At 30.6% G+C, this 21,224-nt stretch overlaps 5 protein-coding genes and 1 long non-coding RNA gene across 10 annotated transcripts; 2 read left to right on the top strand and 4 right to left on the bottom strand.

The window, feature by feature from the left end:
• Positions 1-359: 359 nt before the first annotated feature.
• Bhd (folliculin) lies at positions 360-6,125 on the bottom strand. The gene is made up of 18 exons (XM_076907855.1): positions 6,066-6,125; positions 5,821-5,995; positions 5,447-5,609; positions 5,073-5,354; positions 4,836-5,003; positions 4,508-4,743; positions 4,400-4,441; positions 4,137-4,328; positions 3,945-4,067; positions 3,629-3,886; positions 3,445-3,500; positions 2,344-2,499; positions 2,119-2,224; positions 1,687-1,961; positions 1,500-1,612; positions 1,094-1,423; positions 778-1,012; positions 360-692 (listed from the first exon to the last, which is right to left on the bottom strand). The coding sequence occupies exons 1-18, from the start codon at positions 6,092-6,094 to the stop codon at positions 551-553; spliced, it is 3,081 nt and encodes a 1,026-aa protein (XP_076763970.1). The 5' UTR covers positions 6,095-6,125; the 3' UTR covers positions 360-550.
• LOC143431354 (uncharacterized) lies at positions 2,846-3,533 on the top strand. The gene is made up of 4 exons (XR_013102701.1): positions 2,846-2,849; positions 2,896-2,958; positions 3,028-3,247; positions 3,418-3,533. It is a non-coding gene; the product is annotated as an uncharacterized LOC143431354 (long non-coding RNA).
• Positions 6,126-6,474: 349 nt separating the features above from the next.
• Positions 6,475-9,278, bottom strand: LOC143431248 (MAPK regulated corepressor interacting protein 2). The gene is made up of 6 exons (XM_076907830.1): positions 9,063-9,278; positions 8,895-8,979; positions 8,514-8,632; positions 8,045-8,113; positions 7,872-7,925; positions 6,475-7,668 (listed from the first exon to the last, which is right to left on the bottom strand). Exons 1-6 carry the CDS (start codon positions 9,112-9,114, stop codon positions 7,598-7,600), a joined length of 450 nt encoding a protein of 149 aa, XP_076763945.1. The 5' UTR covers positions 9,115-9,278; the 3' UTR covers positions 6,475-7,597.
• A 2,086-nt stretch (positions 9,279-11,364) lies between these two features.
• LOC143431200 (TOM1-like protein 2) lies at positions 11,365-14,794 on the bottom strand. 4 transcript variants are annotated; one of them, XM_076907763.1, is made up of 9 exons: positions 14,552-14,794; positions 14,126-14,295; positions 13,561-13,842; positions 13,216-13,485; positions 12,730-13,027; positions 12,534-12,654; positions 12,421-12,451; positions 11,805-11,855; positions 11,365-11,666 (listed from the first exon to the last, which is right to left on the bottom strand). In XM_076907763.1, exons 1-9 carry the CDS (start codon positions 14,607-14,609, stop codon positions 11,469-11,471), a joined length of 1,479 nt encoding a protein of 492 aa, XP_076763878.1. In that variant the 5' UTR covers positions 14,610-14,794; the 3' UTR covers positions 11,365-11,468. The 4 variants fall into 4 exon arrangements, with proteins under 4 accessions (XP_076763878.1, XP_076763876.1, XP_076763880.1 ...); XM_076907761.1 differs by having other exon boundaries at positions 12,322-12,451; positions 14,552-14,792; XM_076907765.1 differs by lacking the exon at positions 11,805-11,855 and having other exon boundaries at positions 14,552-14,793.
• A 477-nt stretch (positions 14,795-15,271) lies between these two features.
• On the top strand, positions 15,272-17,741 carry LOC143431157 (dynein regulatory complex subunit 3). 2 transcript variants are annotated; one of them, XM_076907713.1, is made up of 9 exons: positions 15,272-15,513; positions 15,666-15,949; positions 16,025-16,197; positions 16,278-16,435; positions 16,518-16,710; positions 16,796-17,003; positions 17,093-17,341; positions 17,414-17,490; positions 17,574-17,741. In XM_076907713.1, exons 1-9 carry the CDS (start codon positions 15,399-15,401, stop codon positions 17,713-17,715), a joined length of 1,599 nt encoding a protein of 532 aa, XP_076763828.1. In that variant the 5' UTR covers positions 15,272-15,398; the 3' UTR covers positions 17,716-17,741. The 2 variants fall into 2 exon arrangements, with proteins under 2 accessions (XP_076763828.1, XP_076763827.1); XM_076907712.1 differs by having other exon boundaries at positions 15,272-15,579.
• Positions 17,742-18,037: 296 nt separating this feature from the next.
• LOC143431193 (enoyl-CoA delta isomerase 1, mitochondrial) lies at positions 18,038-19,343 on the bottom strand. Its single transcript, XM_076907751.1, has 5 exons — positions 19,219-19,343; positions 18,884-19,155; positions 18,605-18,783; positions 18,275-18,396; positions 18,038-18,208 (listed from the first exon to the last, which is right to left on the bottom strand). The coding sequence occupies exons 1-5, from the start codon at positions 19,313-19,315 to the stop codon at positions 18,042-18,044; spliced, it is 837 nt and encodes a 278-aa protein (XP_076763866.1). The 5' UTR covers positions 19,316-19,343; the 3' UTR covers positions 18,038-18,041.
• Between the last annotated feature and the right edge of the window lie 1,881 nt (positions 19,344-21,224).

Here is a 21,224-nt window from a genome sequence, read left to right as displayed (position 1 = left end):
TTAGAGATGTAATTAACGTTAGCTTTCTTTTATTTTTAATAGAAAAAGTATATGTAACAGATATATTATCATATGTTTATCTATATTATCTATACTATTATTTATTCGATACCAAAAGTATAAAATTTTAAGTCCAAATACAAAAAATTTGAAATCTAAGAGAGAGATTTTGATTTTAAATAATAATGCATATTTAATATTATCTGCAATTTTGTGAAAAATAATAATAAAATAATATAATTTACTTCTGTGAATTAAATAATCTTCGCTAAATTTGATTTTACTTATTAGCTTCACACCGAAAGGTTTTAACACATTTTTATATAAAAGTAGACGTGACAAATCTTAATTAATAATGATGCATGTAAAATAATTTATTTTACACTAATATCAATACTTGCATTATAAATAAAAAATGATGCACAACCTTGAATACGTAAATATTGCACGAACAAATTAAAAAAAAATAATAATAATAACAGAGTACACATATATTAAAGTATTACCAAATATTTTACAACGCGTGAAACACTGTTGGTTAATTAAAGAATTATGCCGGGTTTGGCGGTAAGCCCATCGACCAAGTGTCTAATAATTTCTTATCGTTAGGACCAGCACCTAAGCTAAGCATAAGTCCAGAAAGATCTCCGCTGTGTCCACGTCCTCGCATGGCATGAACCACTTTGGCGATGCTGCACAATTACAATAAAATTGTCTCTGATTTCCAATCATCGAACAGAAAGAAAATTGTTGATGCGATATAAATGTAAATTATACTTTGCCCATTCTTCTTGCAGTGCAGCGAGATGTGCTTTTAAAGTAGCATTTCCAAGTTTCTCATTCTCAAGTGATTTCTCGATCTTCGTTACCAACGTTGGTAACTTTATTGGTAACATCCCTGTCCATCTAACAACATGCGAGCATGAATTATCGATTTTATGTTCGTCAGCCACGATATCTAATCTGCATACATTTGCACAAGGCAAAGGGACAGCTACCGAAGTATCGACACCTAAAATTAATATCGTAATTTATAGAATATTGAAAATGATATACGGATAGTTTAACGTTGCTGTAACAGGTGTATAAGTACCAATAAAATTACACTTATTAGGATCCATATATTCTGTTGCTTGGACCTTGACCCTTCTACATGCACGTGGAATAAGAGAACTAAGACCGTACAAACATTCCAATCTTTCAATATTTGGACCCCTTACCAAAATTTGAACACCGGTTAAACTAGAATACAAAAGTTGCCTAAATTGCTCTTTCCCTAATACAGATCTCAATTCTTTAAGTATCGCTGTAGCAGATTTCCCTGAAACCTCTGAGAATTCAGGTGTTATTTCCGCCTCGTTCGAGTGTAAAGTTAGATTCACAGGTAATTTCGCATTTACCAAAGTAAATCCGTCTTCGGTCTCTGAAAAGAATAGAATGCACATTCAGACGAACTTAACTTTAATGAGTAATAATAAAGTAATTTTTATGATGCTAACCGATCTGATGTTCCAAATTGTAATTTAATTCGTCGTCTAATAAGTTCATCGGAAAAATTTCTATGAAGTGTCTTGCTCCTGCGCTAAGAATCCACACCAGCCACATGTGAATTCTGATTTAATTGGATTTCATTAATGCCCCATCTTACGAATATAAAAACACTTATGTTATTATCATAAAACAAACCTTACAAAGACATGCTTCTCATTAGTTATATTACTAAAAGTTCTAGACTGTTTGTTTGAATTGTTATACGATCCTGATCCACTGTTGGCTGTTGTCAAACGAACAACTCTTTGCGGACACTCCGCTTCCTCCGCGTTGTACTTTTTCTCAGCGAAATCTTGTAACTCTCTAATTACCTCCTTCAAATTGTCAACTAAAAAGGGCCACATGTTTAACAGAAACTGCTTGTCCCTCATGAAAACTATGAAACTACACCATTTACGAAACCCTCTTGCCTATAAAACAAAAAAAAGGACAAGATTCTTTGTTCGTATTATTGAAGGATCGTTTCAGTATTTTCTTTCTCTAAACGCTCAGGATTATAATTAATGGCATGATTTGAATAATTTGTTGTAATAGCTACCAAACATGCTTTTTCGTTGCATAATTCACCTGGGCATCTTTTAATGTAAATGTATGACTTAAAACATGCCCCCTATATTCGTCCCCAAAGTAGCAAACACCTTCCTTGCCAGGGTGTACTTCGCAGCTTAAGCTCCTTAAATCATTCAAGCAGAAACATCGGTTTTAATTAAAATGTTAAACGATTCGGTAATTTGTTTCATTGACGCTATACGATAGAAAAAAGAGTTGGTTTATAGTTTATTGTTTTTGTACCTAAAACACGCATGCTTCAACAAGCACCAAACGTCTTGAGTTAATGATTGTTGGGCAGAAAGAAACGATGTCCTAGTCTCATGCTCATTGCTTAAATATTTCACGTTACCGATACTTTGACATCCTTCGCATTCGTGTTGCCCATCCTCGGCAACACTCTGACTTCTTCTTAATACTTCTTTCGGTCCGTAAAACTTCAACTTCTCTGTACTCTGATTGTCGTAATTGCGATAGGTCTGAGTGGTGAATATCACTTTGGGCCCATGCGACTCACAGAAAATACATAGAGCAATCACAGCGTTCATCGTTAACGTTATTCTCTTGCTCGTGGGGATATTAAAAATTTCTTAACGTACGTATATATGTATACGTAACTATATATCCTCATATTCTTATCATTCTTATCACCTTAAAAATATATTTCCATATATATACATATAAATATATATCTAAATACGGTTTAATAAAATTTGTGTAAAATATTTGAATATTACACGTATACATGTGTATCTCTGCGACAAGCGTGTATAAAAGTTAATTGTATAATTCTAGACATAACCTCCGCCTGTAATGCCACTAACGCAACCCAATTAATGTCGATAGAACTGTGCCCGTGTACGATTTGCAAATTTCACGTCTCGAAAGCAACGAGACCGACTTTCTTCAGCTTTTTCACGTGATAAGACAGAAACGAAGGCAAGCCAAGAACACGTGACATTATGATAGGCTTTTACACGTATCTACATTCACACGTATACGGGATTCGTTCACGCGAATCGTATTTGCACGGGCACACTCGCAATTTTGACGACCTCGCGAAGCAAAAACAAAAATATATATTCATGCAGCGCGACGGGTTGTACACCACAAGGGGCAACAACACGCAGAGTCATTAAAATGTCGGGTCACGGTTTCATTCTCACGCATCGACACGTTTTACATTGATACACTCGCCAATGGTAATGCAAACGCAACACGTAATTGAAAAACATTTATAGTAAACGGTTTATGTAGATAAGATGAAGTATAAATAAATCAAATACATTATGAACTCATTATTTGGTATTACGATAGAGTAATTTCAACTTGGTGCCTTCGTACGCTGCTCTCATCCATATACCTACTGCATGCGCCTGAGGATTGGGATACTTGAACTCCTAAAATGTGTAGCGAATTTCAAGTTACTGTTCTTTGTCTTTAATTCATATGTACGTAATGTACAAGTTAGTTTAAGTAATTGAAACTACTAAAGAGAAATGAAATATAGTACTTTATGCTTCTTAACGTGCGGAGGTTGTGAGTATAAAACAGTAGTTGTAAAATTTTCAGCAGCTTTTACAGCTGCTCCAAATATGTCTGATACGTCCATAGTTTGGTTTAACGCATTATCTAAACTCATTTGCACAGCTAAGAAAGTGTGCGATAATGTCTGATCGTGTATAGAAAGTATATGAAATTGTTCTATAGCTTTATTTGCAGTAATTAACGCGTTTAGCCACATGTCTGCTGTTATCTCCTTGTCGCTTTCGTATTCTGAAAATGCCTAGAAAGTATCATACCTTTAAAATATTACCTAATGTAATAAAATGATTATATCTTACTTTTGCAATGCTATAAAAAAATAAAGAGTACAATCCTCCTTGTAAACCACCAATAGTTCTTTGAGCAATACTACTAATTTGTGTGAATGTTACACATAAATTTGTTCCTAATATTTCATTTTTCTGTAAAATATTTTGTTTAAGATTTCTCATCATTTGATGACCTTTGTTCTTAGATATTTAATGTGCAACCTGAATAGCATCTTGTATAGCTTTAGCTCCACGTGCAAGCCTTGTACCGTAATCTCCATTTCCATATTGTTCGTCCATTTTATCTAATTGATTTTTACATGTTATTATTGCTTCACATGCCATTGATATCACTGACAAAAATGCTTCACCAATTTCATGGTCCATTGACGGTCCTTGTAGATTTATATCATACTGATTCACAGTTTGTATTAAAAATTTTCTTACTGCATTTTATTAATATTGTATTAATATAATCTAATTACCTTACAATATTTTGCCGATGCAACTAATTCTGTTTCATTGTTCTAGAAATTAACTAAAATTAATATTTTAATAAAACTGATGCAAACAATTTTATAAATTATTATTACTTCATTTCGTGTCATTTCGGAAGTTAATACTTTTGGCCAAGCGAATGTAGATGTAGGAAAATCCAAATATTTAATTAACGTTGTATTAAATGAAAGATTTAATATACAGACGTGGAAACCTTTGCTATTTGAACATATAAAATCTTTCACATATATTCTTCTTATCCTTAAACCTGCTGCTTTTATTTGTTCCACAAGCTCCAAAAGAAATATATTTTTTTGTATTTGGCTACAACCTAAGAAATTAACAAACGTTCGCAAATAACTATGATAACAAATATGAAATAATAAATATGAAATTTTGTAATATTTACTTCTTTGATATTACCAAAGTTAATTATTAAGATTGCAATTTCATGACCAGCACGAAATATTTTGCTCTCATTTCTATCTTCTGATGTTTTATTCATTATATCTATCATTGGTTTGAGTAATCGATTAGCCATATTTGAGAATATTTCCAATTGACATTCTTCATAGTTTACATATTCGCAGTCTGCAAAACATAATTGTTTTATAAATTGTATTATTATATCATTTAATTTTGGAATCATTTTTACAAAACCTGTTCTCGAAGATATTAGTTCTCCACTATTTGCAACAGAACTACAAAGAGATTCGATTTCATCTATACTTTTCCCCTCTTCCGACATAGCTCCAGCTATTTTACATATGAAGAGTATAGACAAATAATCTTGTTCTCTAATGGTGTCACCAAAACAATTACATATATTGTTCTCATTTACAGCAATTAGTCTAACATTATATCCCATTGCTTCCGCTTCTAATCTGGCCAAAGTAAAAATTATCAGATATTCCGCATAATTTTGTACAATTAATAGTACACCTGCAAATACAAATACAAATTTTACTTAATTAGTTGCACGTAATGTATCTATTCATCTATGAAATAAAATAATTATATTCGTATAAAATTACCAGAAGAACGATCGGATCCAATTTTCTCAATAACTCCCAATATACTATCAACCGAAGGCGCAGAAAAAGTATTCCCTAAAACTGCAGCCGTTAGCATACCAGGACCTACAAGTCCTGCGTGTATCAATTCGTTCTCAGTTTTACCACCGGATACTAATTTGACCTAATTATTACAAGAATATCGTATTATTTTATAATCAATTCTTATTGCGCTATTAATTCATATATGCTTCTGTTTATGAACTTATAAAAAGGTGTACAGAGAAAGACTGTGTTTATATCTCTAATTGAAAACAAACTTGAAATAATGAATTCTAAAAGACTCGTATATGTTTTGTTGCAAATATTAAAAATATTTTTAACAAACTGCTTACTTTTCCAATCATGTTCATATAATCTTTGCGCAGAATTGCCTTATAATCTTCTAATACAATTAAACCATCGTGCATCTTTGTCATTCCCAGAAGACTTTTATTAACTATTCTATCAAAGTAGTCATATTCTTGTTCCTTCAATTCACACATTTCGTTAGAAGGGAATACTGCATATCTGAAAAATAAAATTCTAAATAAGTACTTACAATACAGACACTTCGTGTACTATTAAAAGTACAACTTACACAATTGTCAAATATTTACTTTCAAGCATACATTTATGAATTGAAAAGGTTAACTAAATGGCTAACCTATATCTATGCATTTTGAGGCAAGTACAATTTGACATTTTTTTTTTTCTACTTTCTATCTCTCTAAAGCACAGAATTGTTATTCACTGTTACTGTTTCACTAAGAATAAACAATTCGATTGGCTTTTATGAATGCAAACGTTTTATGTATATATAAAAAAATCAGAGTTGAGCAATACGATGGATTTAAAATAACAATACAGCATTATTCTGTATAGAACAATGGTGAATAACAATACTGTTTAAAAATACAATGCATTTGCAGTTAATAAGATTGCAGAATGATGTGAAACTCTAAATGAATTTGTAATTGAAAAACGTAAAAGGATCAAGGAGGAACGTATAGTGTATACAAAGATGTATTTATTTGTAATTGCATAATTCAGCCTGTAATGGCCGAATGTTGCACTACATTTTGACTACTTTTGCAAACTCTGCTTTTCTCAAGTATCAATGTTTCACATTTAGATCTTCGGTAATCGACTGTTTCTGAATGGAACTGAGGCTAAAACCGAATAGGACTGAACATAAGATTAACTCGGATCAATGTGAAATAAGAACATTGAAAGCAAAGCTTGCAAATACATTCGCGACAAGCTCGAGCTTGTCCAGTAATCATATAACAATCTTAAACATTATCAGTCTACAAAGTTATACTAAAATTTGCTTACGTAAAAGTATTTAGACACAGTTGTCGTAACAATATCAGCAGTGTATTCATGCATTCACACAAACAATGCATGTAATATTTACATCATTCTATGATTAAAAGTTCATTATTTTCACGCTGCATTCATACCACGCAGGGATTTTGTTCTGTGTACTTAACCCTATCTGGTATGTATTTATGAATTATATCTTCACCTGCATTACTTTAAAAACTTACAAACGGAAATAATGTTCGTATTTTGTATCACAAACATCTTTCTTATCGGTTAATTTGAATTTCGATTACCTTCCGTATCTGAACATAATATGTCTATGCATTTTTGCTGTTTAAAACATTGGCGCAGCCTTAAAAATATAAAACAATGGTAAAGAAACGTTTCGTTTATGTGTTACTATTGTATCACATGCTCAGAGATCATTACTGCAAAATCTTCGTCAAAATAAATTCCACAAGGACACTATTCCGTGTGCGCATGAATGTGTACAAAATATCCAATAGGTACGTTCGAGATTAAAGCTGCACGTATCATAAAAATTTACAATTCCCGAAAAGAAAATATACACGCGTACAATTCACTGTAACAAACACATTATATATCAGTTTAGTGTCACCAATTTGAACTTTGTGACCTCCAACAAATCAAGTTCCTTTCTAAATCTCAGATTTAACTCTACACCGTTACTCATTGATTCTTAGATTACATTTAAAATACACAACAGGCTAATCTTTTAGCACTGTTTATCATTCTACACTACTTCGAGATACACCTTCGTACCGTTTATGAATTTGTCTTTTCTCAAAGCGATTTTGTAATATTGTTAAATAATCGTTTGCCCCACCATGATTCCAAATCAAACGGTTTAAAGTCTGAAACAGTGTAATTGATACAAATGACTATGATCTAACACAGAAAAAAAAAAATGTTTCTACCTCTAAGTTAATAAAAACGAATTAATTTTTCTCTTATAACAAAAACAAAGAAGTATTTCATTATATTAAATATATATTGCACGTACAGACTAATTATCATAATTGCGTTTTCTCTCTTTATGAAAATAATTATAACTCACCTTGGAGAGTGTCATTTGGTTCACCATCATTATAATATACTATGGAATTAGGATCTGAAATGCATAAAATACTTTGATTTTTCCATTAACCACTGAATTTTTTTGTACATAAATAGTATAAAAGTTCGGATATTTGAAATTTTTCTGATTTGTTTTAATTAACTAAGACTTACTAAAAGATTCTGAACAGTCTGAACCATCAGACGATTCACTTCTTTGCCGTGTATTGACTTGATTCCATGCTAAAAGAAATAGAAATTATAATTCTATTACTGTATATTAACAACATATATTGCATAACATATATATAGTACAAATAATGCAATACACAAGTAATATATAAAGTGTAATCAAAATAACACTGCATGCAAGAGATAATTCTTTAATCGAAAATAAATAAAAAATATATACAAATTCTTTGTTATTTCAAAGATCTATGAATACTCTTAAATATTTGGAATACAAATTTTTTGTATCTTTAATTTATTTTTTCATTCATTCCAAGAATTATCTTTTGCTGATATTTATGCATTACTTTATCCTCTTTCCTATGCAAAGTTATTTTTTCAATCGTGATTATTCACCGTGATTATTATCATTGAATTAATCAATATTGTAATTATTTAATTATCTTCAACTTACATTCGTAAACAAATTTAATAAGCTCCTCGTGCTGAGGTGTGATAACTTCTTGTATCTGATGCCTCTGCGAACTGAATTTAGATTTTCCGTTCATGTGAAAGACTGGTTTTGGCACGTGCCTGCGGAAAACAAACGTTAATTAATAAATATATATCGGCTCGTGTAATTCCATTCAAGCTAATGATAGTTGTAACATTGACATTTAATGAATTACAATCTATCGCGTGTTTATTGGAGGTAGAACGTAGAGGGATCGCACACACACGTGGTTGCTTTCAACGAAGGAATTATGAATTGCGTAATGTCGAAAGGCTGAGGCGAAATGTAGCGAGAAAAAAAGCTACGAAGTAGGGTTAAGAAAGATTGAGAAGCATTACTTACCGGGTAGCCTCGTGGTCGTCGTCGGGATCATCTTTTCTCGTTAAATCGCGCAACGTCTCTAGCCTCTCGAGATTCTGACTAATTCCTGAAAAATTCCAATCACCGATTAACATCGTGGTAGAACTGTTTATGAGAATGCATTTAAATAAATTCGAAGCCGTCGAACACCTCTTCGTGTCTTGGCGACGATCTTGCTAGGCCCTTTTGATACAGTGTACATGTTCCTTATGAGAAAAGCAGGATAACTTCGTACTATATTTACGATACCAGATCATCCGAGATTAAATCTTGAAATATCTTAGTTTAGAGCAGAGCAAACTGCACCACAGCTTCGACGAGAACCGAATACATCAACCGCACGGGTTGAAATGATCAGTGTGAAATACACGATGAGCGAACCACGTGATCTTAGCTCGTGGTATCGCCGAATTATATATTCAAAAGCGCATGTATACGTACACACGTGCGCGCGTGTGGGCGCACAGCGATATCACCAATTTGAAAAATTTCAATGTCGGTATCCTTCGATCCCCTGATAGCTGAAACGAGTTTATGTAACATCAATATTTACGGCCACTCAAATTATTTGCACAATGTCTCCAATGCTATTCGAGTTTATACATATTTATATGCAAAACATTCTTCTTTTTTCTCTGTTAATCATTCGCAGCATTCCAATCGGTCAGATCCGCAGGAGCCAGATCCTTGATTCGTATCTGGCTGTGTCGAATTCGATTAACAAGCTATTTGTAAAATACAATTATGTTGACAGAATCTGTTCGATTTCTGATATCAACCTACTCTTCAATTGTTATTGACAATTTCTGATTTTGAAATATAAATTTGATACAGACGCAGGTGAATCCGGAGAGATTCAGAAGGAATCTAAAGGCAAATCGTAGTCGTACTGTTCATACTGTCATATCATTAAACCTACTGTTGAAATATTACATTACTATTACATTATTCTGGAAAAAGTCATGTGATTACATAATTTGTTCAGATAAATACATATTATTCGTTGTTACAAAGTCTTTTTTCACATTATTCCTGTATTATATGTTTGATAATTTTTTTGCGAATATAAAAATACTTTAAAATAGAAAAATATCATCACTACAAATGATTTTCAAAGTTTCTTTCAACAGTTTATGGACTCTATATCTCTATAATCTTCACTTATTAGGATTGGAATTTTTCAAAACAGTTACCAATATATACTGGAACATTAAAAAAGTTTATTGTAAACGAAAAAATCACATGTAATAAAAATGATGTTTAAATCATAAAGGAATATTGATAAAAATATTAAAGAATTGTATTTTGTATAATATTCAATGAATGATTTAAATGATTACATAAAATAGAAAAACAACTTCTTATGCGTATTGCACACATGAAAGTTAACTACAACTATTCACATGTAAGAATTATTAAACACAATTTATACAAATAAGGAAATTCAGTTTCCCTTGAATTCTGATATGCTTATTAAAAACATAATAAAAATGAGAAAGGAATCTTTTATATGTCTTATAGTAATAGAATTAATTATGTTTAGTGCTACACTGATTTGCACTATTTGTCAAAGGAATATACTTTTAGTAAAAATATTTTACTATTTGATATTAAAATAAAATATTCATTGGTAGAAGGATACAATACATAATAGGTGAACATAGTTTTATCTTTTTTTTCTTTTTCTTTATCACATCTTTAAAATTGCATAAAGAATCTTGATTCTTTTCAGTAGTACTCGATACGTTCACTTTCTTTCTTTAATGAGAAATAATAATTTAAAAATCACATACATAAAGCTCATATTACGTTCCTTATTACCAATGATGTTCCTATAATATAATTTTAGAATATATTAATTATCTGTAATATCAGTACACACACATAATTATAACATTACTATCAATAAAGTTATATTACTCTATGATATAATAATACTTTATATATAAAAATCAAAAATTACTACATTTATAAATATACGATATTTATACATAATATTAACTAATCAAGACGCAAATTTAATATAGAAAAATAATTCCATCTATAGCGTAATAAAATCCCAATTGCATGAGATTCATTCTCTCGTGATTAAATTTGTAAGTTTGAAAGATGTAATTGCATGAATTTAATAATTCTTATATATAGCTTCAAGGCATGAGACCACACATTGTAATATAATTATTATTTTCCGTACAATGTGTCCTTTTATATACAAATAAGATAAGTTAGTATTTCTATTTTTTTGTATTACATAATATTTACGCTGAACAATTATTTTAAAATAAGTTACTCATTGTCATTAAATTTTTACAACATAATGAAATGCTAATTTACGGTCATTTAGTATCAATTACATTCTTAAGTACATATAAGCGCAAAGTATTTTCTTTATTTTTCCTTCCAGTGTTGTTTCCTTTCCATTTATATCCTATTAATGGTTTTAATATCAGAATTTTTATTAAAAGCACTGATTTGTTAGAAAGTCTGATTTAACGATCGAATCAAATCAAATTTAATTTCGTTCATTCTTCTAATATTTAAATGCGAAAGTAACATTTAGAGAGCAAATAAAGATTTATCTTGATCCTTATTGATTTGGCGTTGAATATTAGTGTTTTCGGAATTTGTAGTGTTTCCAGGATTAGCAGCATTTCCGGGTACAGTCGGTAAAGCTTCAGCTGCAGCTGCTCGTTCTGCTAAGAAACGTTCAAATTCTGATGACGTTAAAGATTCTTGATCACCATGCGCTCCCGGCTGAAAAACGGAAAGTAAACATTAGTTCTTCGATCATTTCGAAATATAATGAATACATATGGTTGAATGTTCTTAGGAAAATTCGAGTCACGTCGCATAATTATACTTTTCTTAATCCTGATTTTGTAAATAACTCACCGTATGATCTAACCAGGCTGCCATTTCATTAAATTCAGATTCCCGGTTCAGCTGGATGTTAAAAGAAAATACCAAAAAATAAAAATAAACATATTCAACAAAATAACGAGTATATAAATGTGTATGCTCGTTCTTAGGCAAAAATGAAGCGTAAGGAAACGTAAGAGAAAATTAAATACTTCATGCCATACAAAGCTATGCAGTAAAGGAAAGCAATTTCTAATTAGATTTATTGAATGAATAAAGAATATAATGATTTAAAATATCACAGAATTTAATAATTATAATGTTCTTACCTTTAGAATGGCAGATAATTAAAAGCTCATTTGTAACTAGACTGTTTGTAAAAATATCGTTTTACGATAATATCTAACAAAAGTTGCAAGAAGTATTTTACTACTTGTAATGATCTTACACATTTCAACCGATACTCATAGTACGGTGGTATCAACTAAATGCCTTGCAATAATTAGTATAGTAGGGATTAGTATAATATAGAATAGTAAGGATTACGCACAGAAGTAGCAGTAGTAGGAGCAACTGTAGAAGCAGTCTGCTGGGGATATTTAGGATTATTGCGGTTGAGAATCGCTGTACTAAGGCTCCCACCGCTCACCTGCTCTAGATTGTCCTCATATTTGCTACCACTGTAATAAAAACAAGCATAACTATATTGTAATAAAAATATGTAGTCACAAATAAAATTTATGTTAATGTAATATTAAGAACCTGTTTTTTGTAGTTTCATAAGATGTATTACGAGATTGCGCAAACATGTCAAATTCATCACTATCGCCTTCTTTCTTCTCCTTGCGTTCTATCCTATTTTTGTCACTATTATCAGCTATGCCTACAATTTAATGCCAAATAATTATGTTATACTGGTTCTTATTCTTTTTTTTTTATTAAAAAACGTAGCATTTACCCATTCCAGTCATTTTTTTCTCTAAAGCATCAGTTTCATCAGATAAATCAATAAGAGAATCAGCTTCTGGTTTATTAGTCAATGATGCAGACTCCACGTTTGGTGGGTGACCAATTGTTTGTGCCAAAATGGTACTTGCAGCAACAGCTTTATTTTTCGTGTAACGCGAATAACGCAAAAACAAATTATTGAGTTCATCATTGATACGCAGCAATTCCGCTGTCATTTCATCATGCGCTAGTTTTCCAATTAGGTCAACAACACGTTCTTGCATTGCTTTGCACGTAGAATGAAGTTCCTACAAATATCAAGCTATTAAGAAAATGTTAATATTTTTTCAGATTATTCTACATATAGCCTGATTTCTAATTTCTTGTGTAACGTGCAACTTTGCATAAAATTATAATTGACTTTAATTAATATATGTAATGCTTTTACTATTATCGTATATGTTTTTGTTCTTAAAGCAAATAATTATCTTCATACAGTTAAAAGTTCAAGGTCTGCAGAATCTGGTTGTTGACTACTATTCTGATCTGAACTGGTAAAATATGCCAACATTTCTGATAAAACACGCATGTTTCCTTGCACAACGTCGAGTTCACTTTGTAATTTAGCCATCTGCTGCTCATTCAATTGAGTTACTTGTCCAGAAGTGTGGACCTGAGGTTGTTGGACTTGCGGCGTTACAGGAGTTATTGATTGTTGTTCAGCTGTAGGTACATTCACAATATTTTGCTCTGATTCAGGTACACTCTACAATTTTAATAAACATTTAATGAAGTAAATATTTATTGCACTTCTCGTTTGTTGTACTAAAAGAAATCTTACTCGTTCTGGTGTAATAATAGGTGCCATAGCATCTAAGTCGGTCATCGGGAATTGTATGCCTTTTTCTTTTAACTCCTGATACATCTGAACAACTCCTTGACAATGTCGTTGATGGCGGAATGTATCTGCCCATGTTTGAATTAAACTTAAGACTTTCTCTTGTACTGCTGTTGGCGGTTCGTTCTTCGGTCCAATTAACTTGACCAATTCTTGCACGAACTCACGCGAACAAGCAACGGCATGAAAACGCTTCCCACAATTTTTTACACATGTTTCTAATACCTAGTTTATTAACATACAGATGAATTTTAATATTTATGAACAATTAATGAAAACAGATAGATCTACTGAAAAAGGATAGCAATTATTTCAGCTACGTTAATTAATTACGATTAAACCCTGCAACGAATGACAACAAAAATCGGTACGTGAATTACTTTAGAAAATTATAATTAAATAAATAAATATGTACTAGAACTATTGTCATTGTAAAAAGTAATTAAAATTTATATGACGCGTATCTTATCCAGTTTATAAATATTCCAAAGAATATTTAAATACTAACAGTAAGCGTATATATGACTATAGTATAGTTCTTTCCAGCGGCCTGATTGAGCCTACGCTTAATTGCTTTAATTGCATCTCTTGGCCCATCCTCTGTTTCATTTATAATATCACATATTTCCATGTTAAGTGCCCAATTCTCGCTTGGCAAACTACCATCCGTAGCTTGCTCTGAAATCGTACAAACAGAGGTGTTACATTTCGTTGAATATACGTTTCTTTCGGCAAATGTTGTTAGATAAGTTATGATTCACGATGTAAATGCCTTAAGCATATATACATGGAAAGAATAATCCATAGACGCATTTATACGTTCGTATCTATTGACAAGCGAGCAGCTGTTCGTAACGATGAAATCTGACGGCTGATCATCGATATCTTAACTAATCGGCGTGGAATATTTCGTGAAAGTAAATAAGAGGCTCACCTATTTTCTGGCCTACTCGTGTCGAAAACGGATTGACATTTACCCCAAAAAATGACATTGTCGGAGGACTGCGTGAAACTGCTTCTATACTCGATAATATTAACTTTGATTCACTTGTGCATATGTAAGGCACGTAACGAATTTTGACAGGAACGATGTTTAATAATAAATTACAAACTTCTTGTACTGAATGACAGTATCATATGACCCATACGACGATAAAGGCAGACGTCAAACACAGTGTCACGGAACTCCGACCAATCAGCTGCGAGGTACCGTGAACTCGCGTCCGATTGGCTCTTACTCGTCGAGCAAACTTATTTAATTTGCGTAAATACCGAAATTTATTTAATCTCAGATAAGTTTTACCAATAAATCGTTAGATATGAATGAAATTAAACGTTCCTATATTTTATATATTCGCGGATTGTCTCGAGATTTTTTTTTATTCCAAATATGTACATCTATCTATTTAAAATAAAATTCTTTTTTAATTTAATAAGTGACTAAGTAAATTAGAGGGATTAGAGGGCCAGAGGTGAGAATGACTGAGATAGATTGTACTACATAAAGATTTGATAATAAAATTTTGTGATTGTAAATTTACAACCTAACAACACAACCTGATTTTTTATTTATTGCTGGTAATTAAGTACAGCAATAATAAGATAAGATAATAAGATATAAAATATGTATTTATATGTATCGTTCATGCAGAAATTGATAAATCTCCGTTGCGCGGCAACCAAATAAAGATGTTGTGTATATTGTTTCAACGGAAAGTATGGCACAGAATTATAATCGCTACTGATTTAATTTGCGTAATTGTAACATAAAACGTTTGAAAATGATGGTTGAGGAAGACGTTCCTACTATATTGCAAGAATTTGTGCAACCTCGAGTAATAAATGAAGATATGCTACTAAATTTAGTAATTGAACAGGGACCAAAAGGAATAGCTGGTAAACTTCTATACGAAGATGGTATCAATTTCAATGAGACAAGAGAAATTCGAATTGAATTTCTTAGTGCGTACATATATTTATTCATGTATTCGTGTATATTTAATTGTAAAATTATATTTATCTTATTGTGCATTTTTTTTTTTTTTTAGATGTTTTAAGAATTGATCACCTATGGGTAATGCCAAATCTTATAAAATTGAAGTTATCAAATAATATAATTGAAAAAATAGAAAACTTAAATGTTCTTGTTAATTTAAGGGAGTTAGACCTTTCTTTCAACCACATTAGAATAATGGAAAACTTAAACAGCTTAACAAAATTAGAAATATTACTTCTCTTTAATAATGAGATTACAGAAATAGAAGGCATAGATGATTTATACGATCTCACAATTTTTAGTATTGGTAATAATAATGTAACGGACTGGAAACATGTATGTAGTACGCGCAATCTATTGCATATAGATGAAACTTTTCATGCTGTTACATTTGCAATTTTTTACTCTTAGGTACTTTATTTAAGAAAGTTTAAAAAGTTGCATAGTTTAAACATGAGTGGAAATCCGTGCACTAAAGAAGATGGATATTTAGATTATGTATTTGCATTTATGCCACAATTAATTTACTATGAGTATAAAATGATAAGTAATGAGCAAAAGAAAATTGCAATAGAGAAACATTAGTAAGTATGTATAAATTCTGTTGTACGTATATCTGTAATCTTTTTAGAAATATTATTCGTCTATATTTTATAATATTTAGCAGAATTTTGAGTACCTTAGAAGAAACAGAAATGAGGGAAGATGAGAAATTGAAAGCACAAATGGAATATGAAAAAAAGTTAGCTTTTCTTACTAATGCATATGTAGAATATCTTGATGAAGAATATCTATTCCATCAAATGTTTGAAAACGACAAAGGTTAATTTATTTTCATACATAATAATTATTTGCTCTTCTTATCCTAATGCAAATGATTTTATTATGCATATTTTAAATTCAGAGGGAAGAGAGTTATCTATGGTAAATGAAGATACAGAAAATACTTATAGTGAATATAAAATAAATTTTTCTACTATATGCGAAGAATTTTGTAGGATAGGTTTGAAAGAACACGAAAAACGTATGGATGAGATTAATCACTTCAATGCTGCCATAAACGAGGGTATAACTAACTCGGAAAATCAGGGAAGAATGTAATATATATATTTTGTAATCAGCATTAAATATAAGGTACAAGATATAGCAGCATTAATGCATATATATTTTTTTAAATTATAGGATTGTAAATGAAGTGTTAAAAAAGAAAACAATAATTTTAGCAAGTCTGAAGCAATTATTGAAAAGGTTGGTTGGTGAAGTAGATACTGCTACATTAGAAGATACAACCCATAAAGCACAACAACTTTCTGAAGAGTTTAGTGATATAGCAACTGATGCATGGACAAAATTAATGTCCATTGAAGTAGAATTGCACGAACAAATAGAGGTATGTTTCAATTGAGAGAAATTGAAGAAATCATAAAGTTATTCGACAAAAAAGAAAAAACTTATCAAGCAATAATTTATAAAACGAAGGATATAAATGAAGTATTTAGAATGAATATTTCTGATATGGTGGATTCATTTTTAACAACTGCACGAGGATATTTCTCGCAATTGCGTAACTGCGAAGCTGAGTATAATGACACTATTAATGGATCAATTCTGTATTATCTTAGTGGTATTGGCGATGACGCAAAAATGCCACGACATTTGCTAAATTTGTGTGAAGATAAAGATATGCTAACTTACAATCTCAATATCTCTCATGAGAAACATTTACAAGTATGTATATTTGAATATACATTGTTAATTTTTGCATTTTGAAGATCAAAATAATAAGCTTTTTAATTATAGACAATAGATACTCGAGAAGATACTATGTTAAATCGATTAAAAAATTGGCTTGAAGAGTATAACGAACAATTGGTAAAGTAAGTTACTTACTCCTTTATACATTTTCGTATTTTCATAAAATTTACTGGATACGCACAACTTAAAATTTATTTCAATATAGCTCGGAAACTGAAAGAAATAATCTACAAATATTAGAAATATCGCATTTTGCGGATGCTCAACAACAAGAATTTGTACAAATATTACAACAATTAAATCTAAATGTTGATGATTCTGAAATTATGACAGCACTAGATACATAAAATTTATATAGAATAAACATAAAATTATTATACAGGACATTACTTTAATAATAATTAATTTTTACTAATTTGTACTTATTTATTGAATAATATATAATATTAATATAACGATATATTTTTGTATCAAATATTTTAGTTATATACATGTAAAAATATAGTATAAAAATATCAAATTTCCAATATCAAAAAAAATACTATAGACATAACAATTTAATTTTATATCAAACATTTTTTATACTTTGTATATATTTTTTTACATTTAATAATTGTATAAAAATATCACATTTTTAGTATTATAAAAATTATATCGTGTAAATTAGAATTTCTTATTTTTTTGCTTTCTTTAAACTTTTCATGTATAAACTCAAACCAGTTTGTATCTCTGGTGACTGAACCACTGTTAGAAATTCATTAAGATCCTCATTCTTGTTTACTTTCAACCAAAGTGTATTACGTCTTCTTAACTCCATTTTTGTTTTCTGCCGACCTATAACTTCATAAATATTTTTAAAAGTAAATATATACATTCCTTATCTAAGTAAAAAAATAACATACTTACAACCTATATTTTTAAAGTCTGTAATATAATCTTTGCATTTTTTAAGTGCATTCTCTTTATCTGAAGCTAATTCATCTACAAGTCCAATTTCAAGTGCTTCTTTTGGACTAAATAAGCTTCCTCTAGATTAATATTTTTTAATAAGTTATAAGTAATATTAATAAAACCAATATTTTATTGGACATGCTATTTAGAAGTAAAAATGATAGATTCCATGAAAATTAAGTCATTCCCATTTAAACGCTACATAAACATTATTATATTCTTTAATATCAAATTGGAGAAAATTGGGAAAAATGGAGTGATTTGTGCATATATTAAATGAGTTACCTTAAAAGTGCTAATTCAGCTCTTCTATATCCTAATGTTTCAATATAAAGAGTTTGAAACCACACTGGGGCAGTAACTCCTAATTTTGTTTCATTTAATCCTATAGTATGATTTCCTTCAACAAAAACTCTGTATTCACAAGAAAGTGCTAATAAACATCCTCCAGCAGGACTGGAACCCTTTGTAAGTATAAAATCATATTATAAATATTTATGAAAAAAATATGTTGTCATTTATATTGAAATAAATATCTTGATATCAATATATACAAAATAATACATTAATGGCAGCAGCTATCGGTACATCACAATTGTATAGTGTTAACCAGGCATCTTGTAATGCTTGCCAAAATTCAGTCAGTTGTTCTTGAGTTCTATTATACATTTCCATTATGTCAAGTCCTGCTGTGAATACACCTGACAATGACGATGTTAATATAATACCTTTACATTTCTGTTTCTGTATATCTGTCAAAGTTGTATTTAAAGCATTTAACAGCTCTTTGTTCAAATTATTCACGGGTGGACGCATCATTGATACTGTAGCAATGCCTGTTACATAAAAGCATCGGATAAGAACATATTCTACAAAAATAAAAATTATCACATTTTTACCTTCGTCATCGTGTGTAACTTCAATCAGTTTTGCGGTTGCAGTATATGTTCTACTTAGAGAAATACCCACTCTATTTAAAGTTCTTACAGCAAACATGTTTAATTAAATAAATTCAGTCCTGTTATTGAAATAAAACAATATTAATAATAAATCAACTTTTGCCTGTTACATCTAACATAGACAGCAAGTGACTGTTCATTTATAGAAAATTAAAATTTACAAAATACGGTTTATTCTGTGTACATTTGCAAAAACATGCACAATATTTAAAAAGTGCATATATTATAATATTTAACCCTTCATCTCAAAGTGTAAATAACTTAATATGCAGGTGACGTCAGTAAACATAGGATTACAGACAGTGAGTTAAAAATTGAATTCTTTAATCCCATTTAATTTAAAAAGTATGAATCTGCTGTTTACTTACAAATTGTTCCAGCAGTATTCCCTTCTTTTAATTTTCTTAGATATTTATTTCTATTAATAGATAGGATTAAATAAAATTCTGCAAGATACAGTGCGTTGTTAGTTACGTTCAGATTTCCAATGAGATGTCCCATATGGATCATCACAAGGCGCGAAAGCGTCATCTGTACGTGTAAAATCGTTATCATGTTTTGCAAAAATTATGTAAATCTCATCCATTTTATCGCAAAATTTAAATGAGATTAGACGTAAAAGACATTAACACCATGTTATAGAGTAAATTACAATTTGCAGAGGCATGTTAGAGAAAATCAGCAATTTATGTTAGAGAAACAAATCTAAACAACTATGGGAAGAAGACAAAAGGAGATCGATGAACTCTACATATAGCGACTTGTACAAGAAGATTAAGAACATAGGATCACCAGAAATAGTTGAATACATGATGTTAAATATACTTTTAGTGTGCAAAAGGATAATAACATAAATAAGATTATTAGGGAAACTAAGATGAACAATAATAGTAGGACAAAAATTAAAATATGGAATAAAAGGTAATCTACTGTGCCAAATGTGTAATACTAGAGAAACAGAAAATAGGAGATAAATACTATGTAAGCGTCCTGTAGACTTAAAAATCAGACCCACCATTTACGAAACAGGGAATGGATAGAAATAATAACATAAGAACAGTGAAACAAATATGGGAGTTAGCAAATTTCATAAAAAAGAAACCACAAAATCAAAAATATTTGATCTATATAACAAAGAGTAAGATGAACCAATCTGACAAGTACTATTTAAACTATGATACTTTGCATTAATTTATAAAAGGTATTAACTTTGTATCCATAAAGGGATACAGCTGCAGATTACAGACTTAAAATAGTAACTTAGATTCTTAGATTAAGACTTAACGCTCAGAAAAAATGTATCTATAGTATATAAGTAAGTAAACATATACATAAGGGAAATAAGATATGACCAGAGAAACTAAATCAAATATGGAAAGATAAAAAAGTAAAAATATACTAAATATGCAATAACTTATAGAAAAGATCGAAGTAGGCAGTAACCTCAGTACAATAAAGAACAACAATAGTAATAATAATAATAATAATAATAATAAATAACCATCATTGTATGCACTACTAATAAGATCGCGTTCTCCTGTCGTGGGTCGTTAAACATGATCGCCGCATTTATTACGCCTATAGAATCAGCAGGGTTTTGTTAATTTCTACAAAATGATAGAATTTATCTTCTAGGGACTTGGTCAGTTGAACGCAGGTAGTTTGCAAGAATGTCCTTTTGGAACAGGTAGTCAGTAGATCCCCTATTAATTCGTACCCGTAACAGGACCGCATTTCCTTCCTTGTCTGTTGGCAGTCCCTTGACCAATGACTCCTGCGGTTGCAATTGTAAATCTGTTACACTTGTGCCATGGGCTCCTTATTCAGTGGCAATTTTGATGCCTTGACCTGGGTCATTGTCGTGATCGATGTGAGCTGCACTTTCATTCCGGTGGATATCGAGATTTTCCTAAACGTCTCCAACAACTGATGCCGTTGCAAAATTG

Source organism: Xylocopa sonorina, chromosome 17 (genome assembly GCF_050948175.1).
Source record: "Xylocopa sonorina isolate GNS202 chromosome 17, iyXylSono1_principal, whole genome shotgun sequence".
Classification (NCBI taxonomy): domain Eukaryota; kingdom Metazoa; phylum Arthropoda; class Insecta; order Hymenoptera; family Apidae; genus Xylocopa; species Xylocopa sonorina.
The sequence above is the reverse complement of the archived record's forward strand: the minus strand, read 5'-3'. Positions and strand labels throughout refer to the sequence as shown.

Bases quoted from the DNA above. Each gene is read 5' to 3' on its own strand.
- LOC143431193 (XM_076907751.1), bottom strand. From the start codon at position 19,315: ATGTTTGCTGTAAGAACTTTAAATAGAGTGGGTATTTCTCTAAGTAGA. The intron at 19,156-19,218 runs GTAAAAATGTGA...TTTATGTAACAG, and splicing joins AGTTACACACGATGACGAAG to GCATTGCTACAGTATCAATG. The intron at 18,784-18,883 runs GTATTATTTTGT...ATACTTACAAAG, and splicing joins CGATAGCTGCTGCCATTAAT to GGTTCCAGTCCTGCTGGAGG.
- LOC143431248 (XM_076907830.1), bottom strand. From the start codon at position 9,114: ATGTACACTGTATCAAAAGGGCCTAGCAAGATCGTCGCCAAGACACGA. The intron at 8,980-9,062 runs GTGTTCGACGGC...GGAATTTTTCAG, and splicing joins CGTCGCCAAGACACGAAGAG to GAATTAGTCAGAATCTCGAG. The intron at 8,114-8,513 runs GTAAGTTGAAGA...TATTTCTTTTAG, and splicing joins TATTAAATTTGTTTACGAAT to CATGGAATCAAGTCAATACA.
- Bhd (XM_076907855.1), bottom strand. From the start codon at position 6,094: ATGCTTGAAAGTAAATATTTGACAATTGT. The intron at 5,610-5,820 runs GTAAGCAGTTTG...TGTAATAATTAG, and splicing joins ATATGAACATGATTGGAAAA to GTCAAATTAGTATCCGGTGG. The intron at 693-777 runs GTATAATTTACA...GTAATTGTGCAG, and splicing joins CTGCAAGAAGAATGGGCAAA to CATCGCCAAAGTGGTTCATG.
- LOC143431157 (XM_076907712.1), top strand. From the start codon at position 15,399: ATGATGGTTGAGGAAGACGTTCCTACTATATTGCAAGAATTTGTGCAA. The intron at 17,342-17,413 runs GTATGTATATTT...TTTTAATTATAG, and splicing joins CTCATGAGAAACATTTACAA to ACAATAGATACTCGAGAAGA. The intron at 17,491-17,573 runs GTAAGTTACTTA...ATTTCAATATAG, and splicing joins TATAACGAACAATTGGTAAA to CTCGGAAACTGAAAGAAATA.
- LOC143431200 (XM_076907761.1), bottom strand. From the start codon at position 14,609: ATGTCATTTTTTGGGGTAAATGTCAATCCGTTTTCGACACGAGTAGGC. The intron at 12,655-12,729 runs GTAAATGCTACG...ATTAAATTGTAG, and splicing joins GAAAAAAATGACTGGAATGG to GCATAGCTGATAATAGTGAC. The intron at 11,856-12,321 runs GTGCGTAATCCT...TTTAACATCCAG, and splicing joins CTCCTACTACTGCTACTTCT to CTGAACCGGGAATCTGAATT.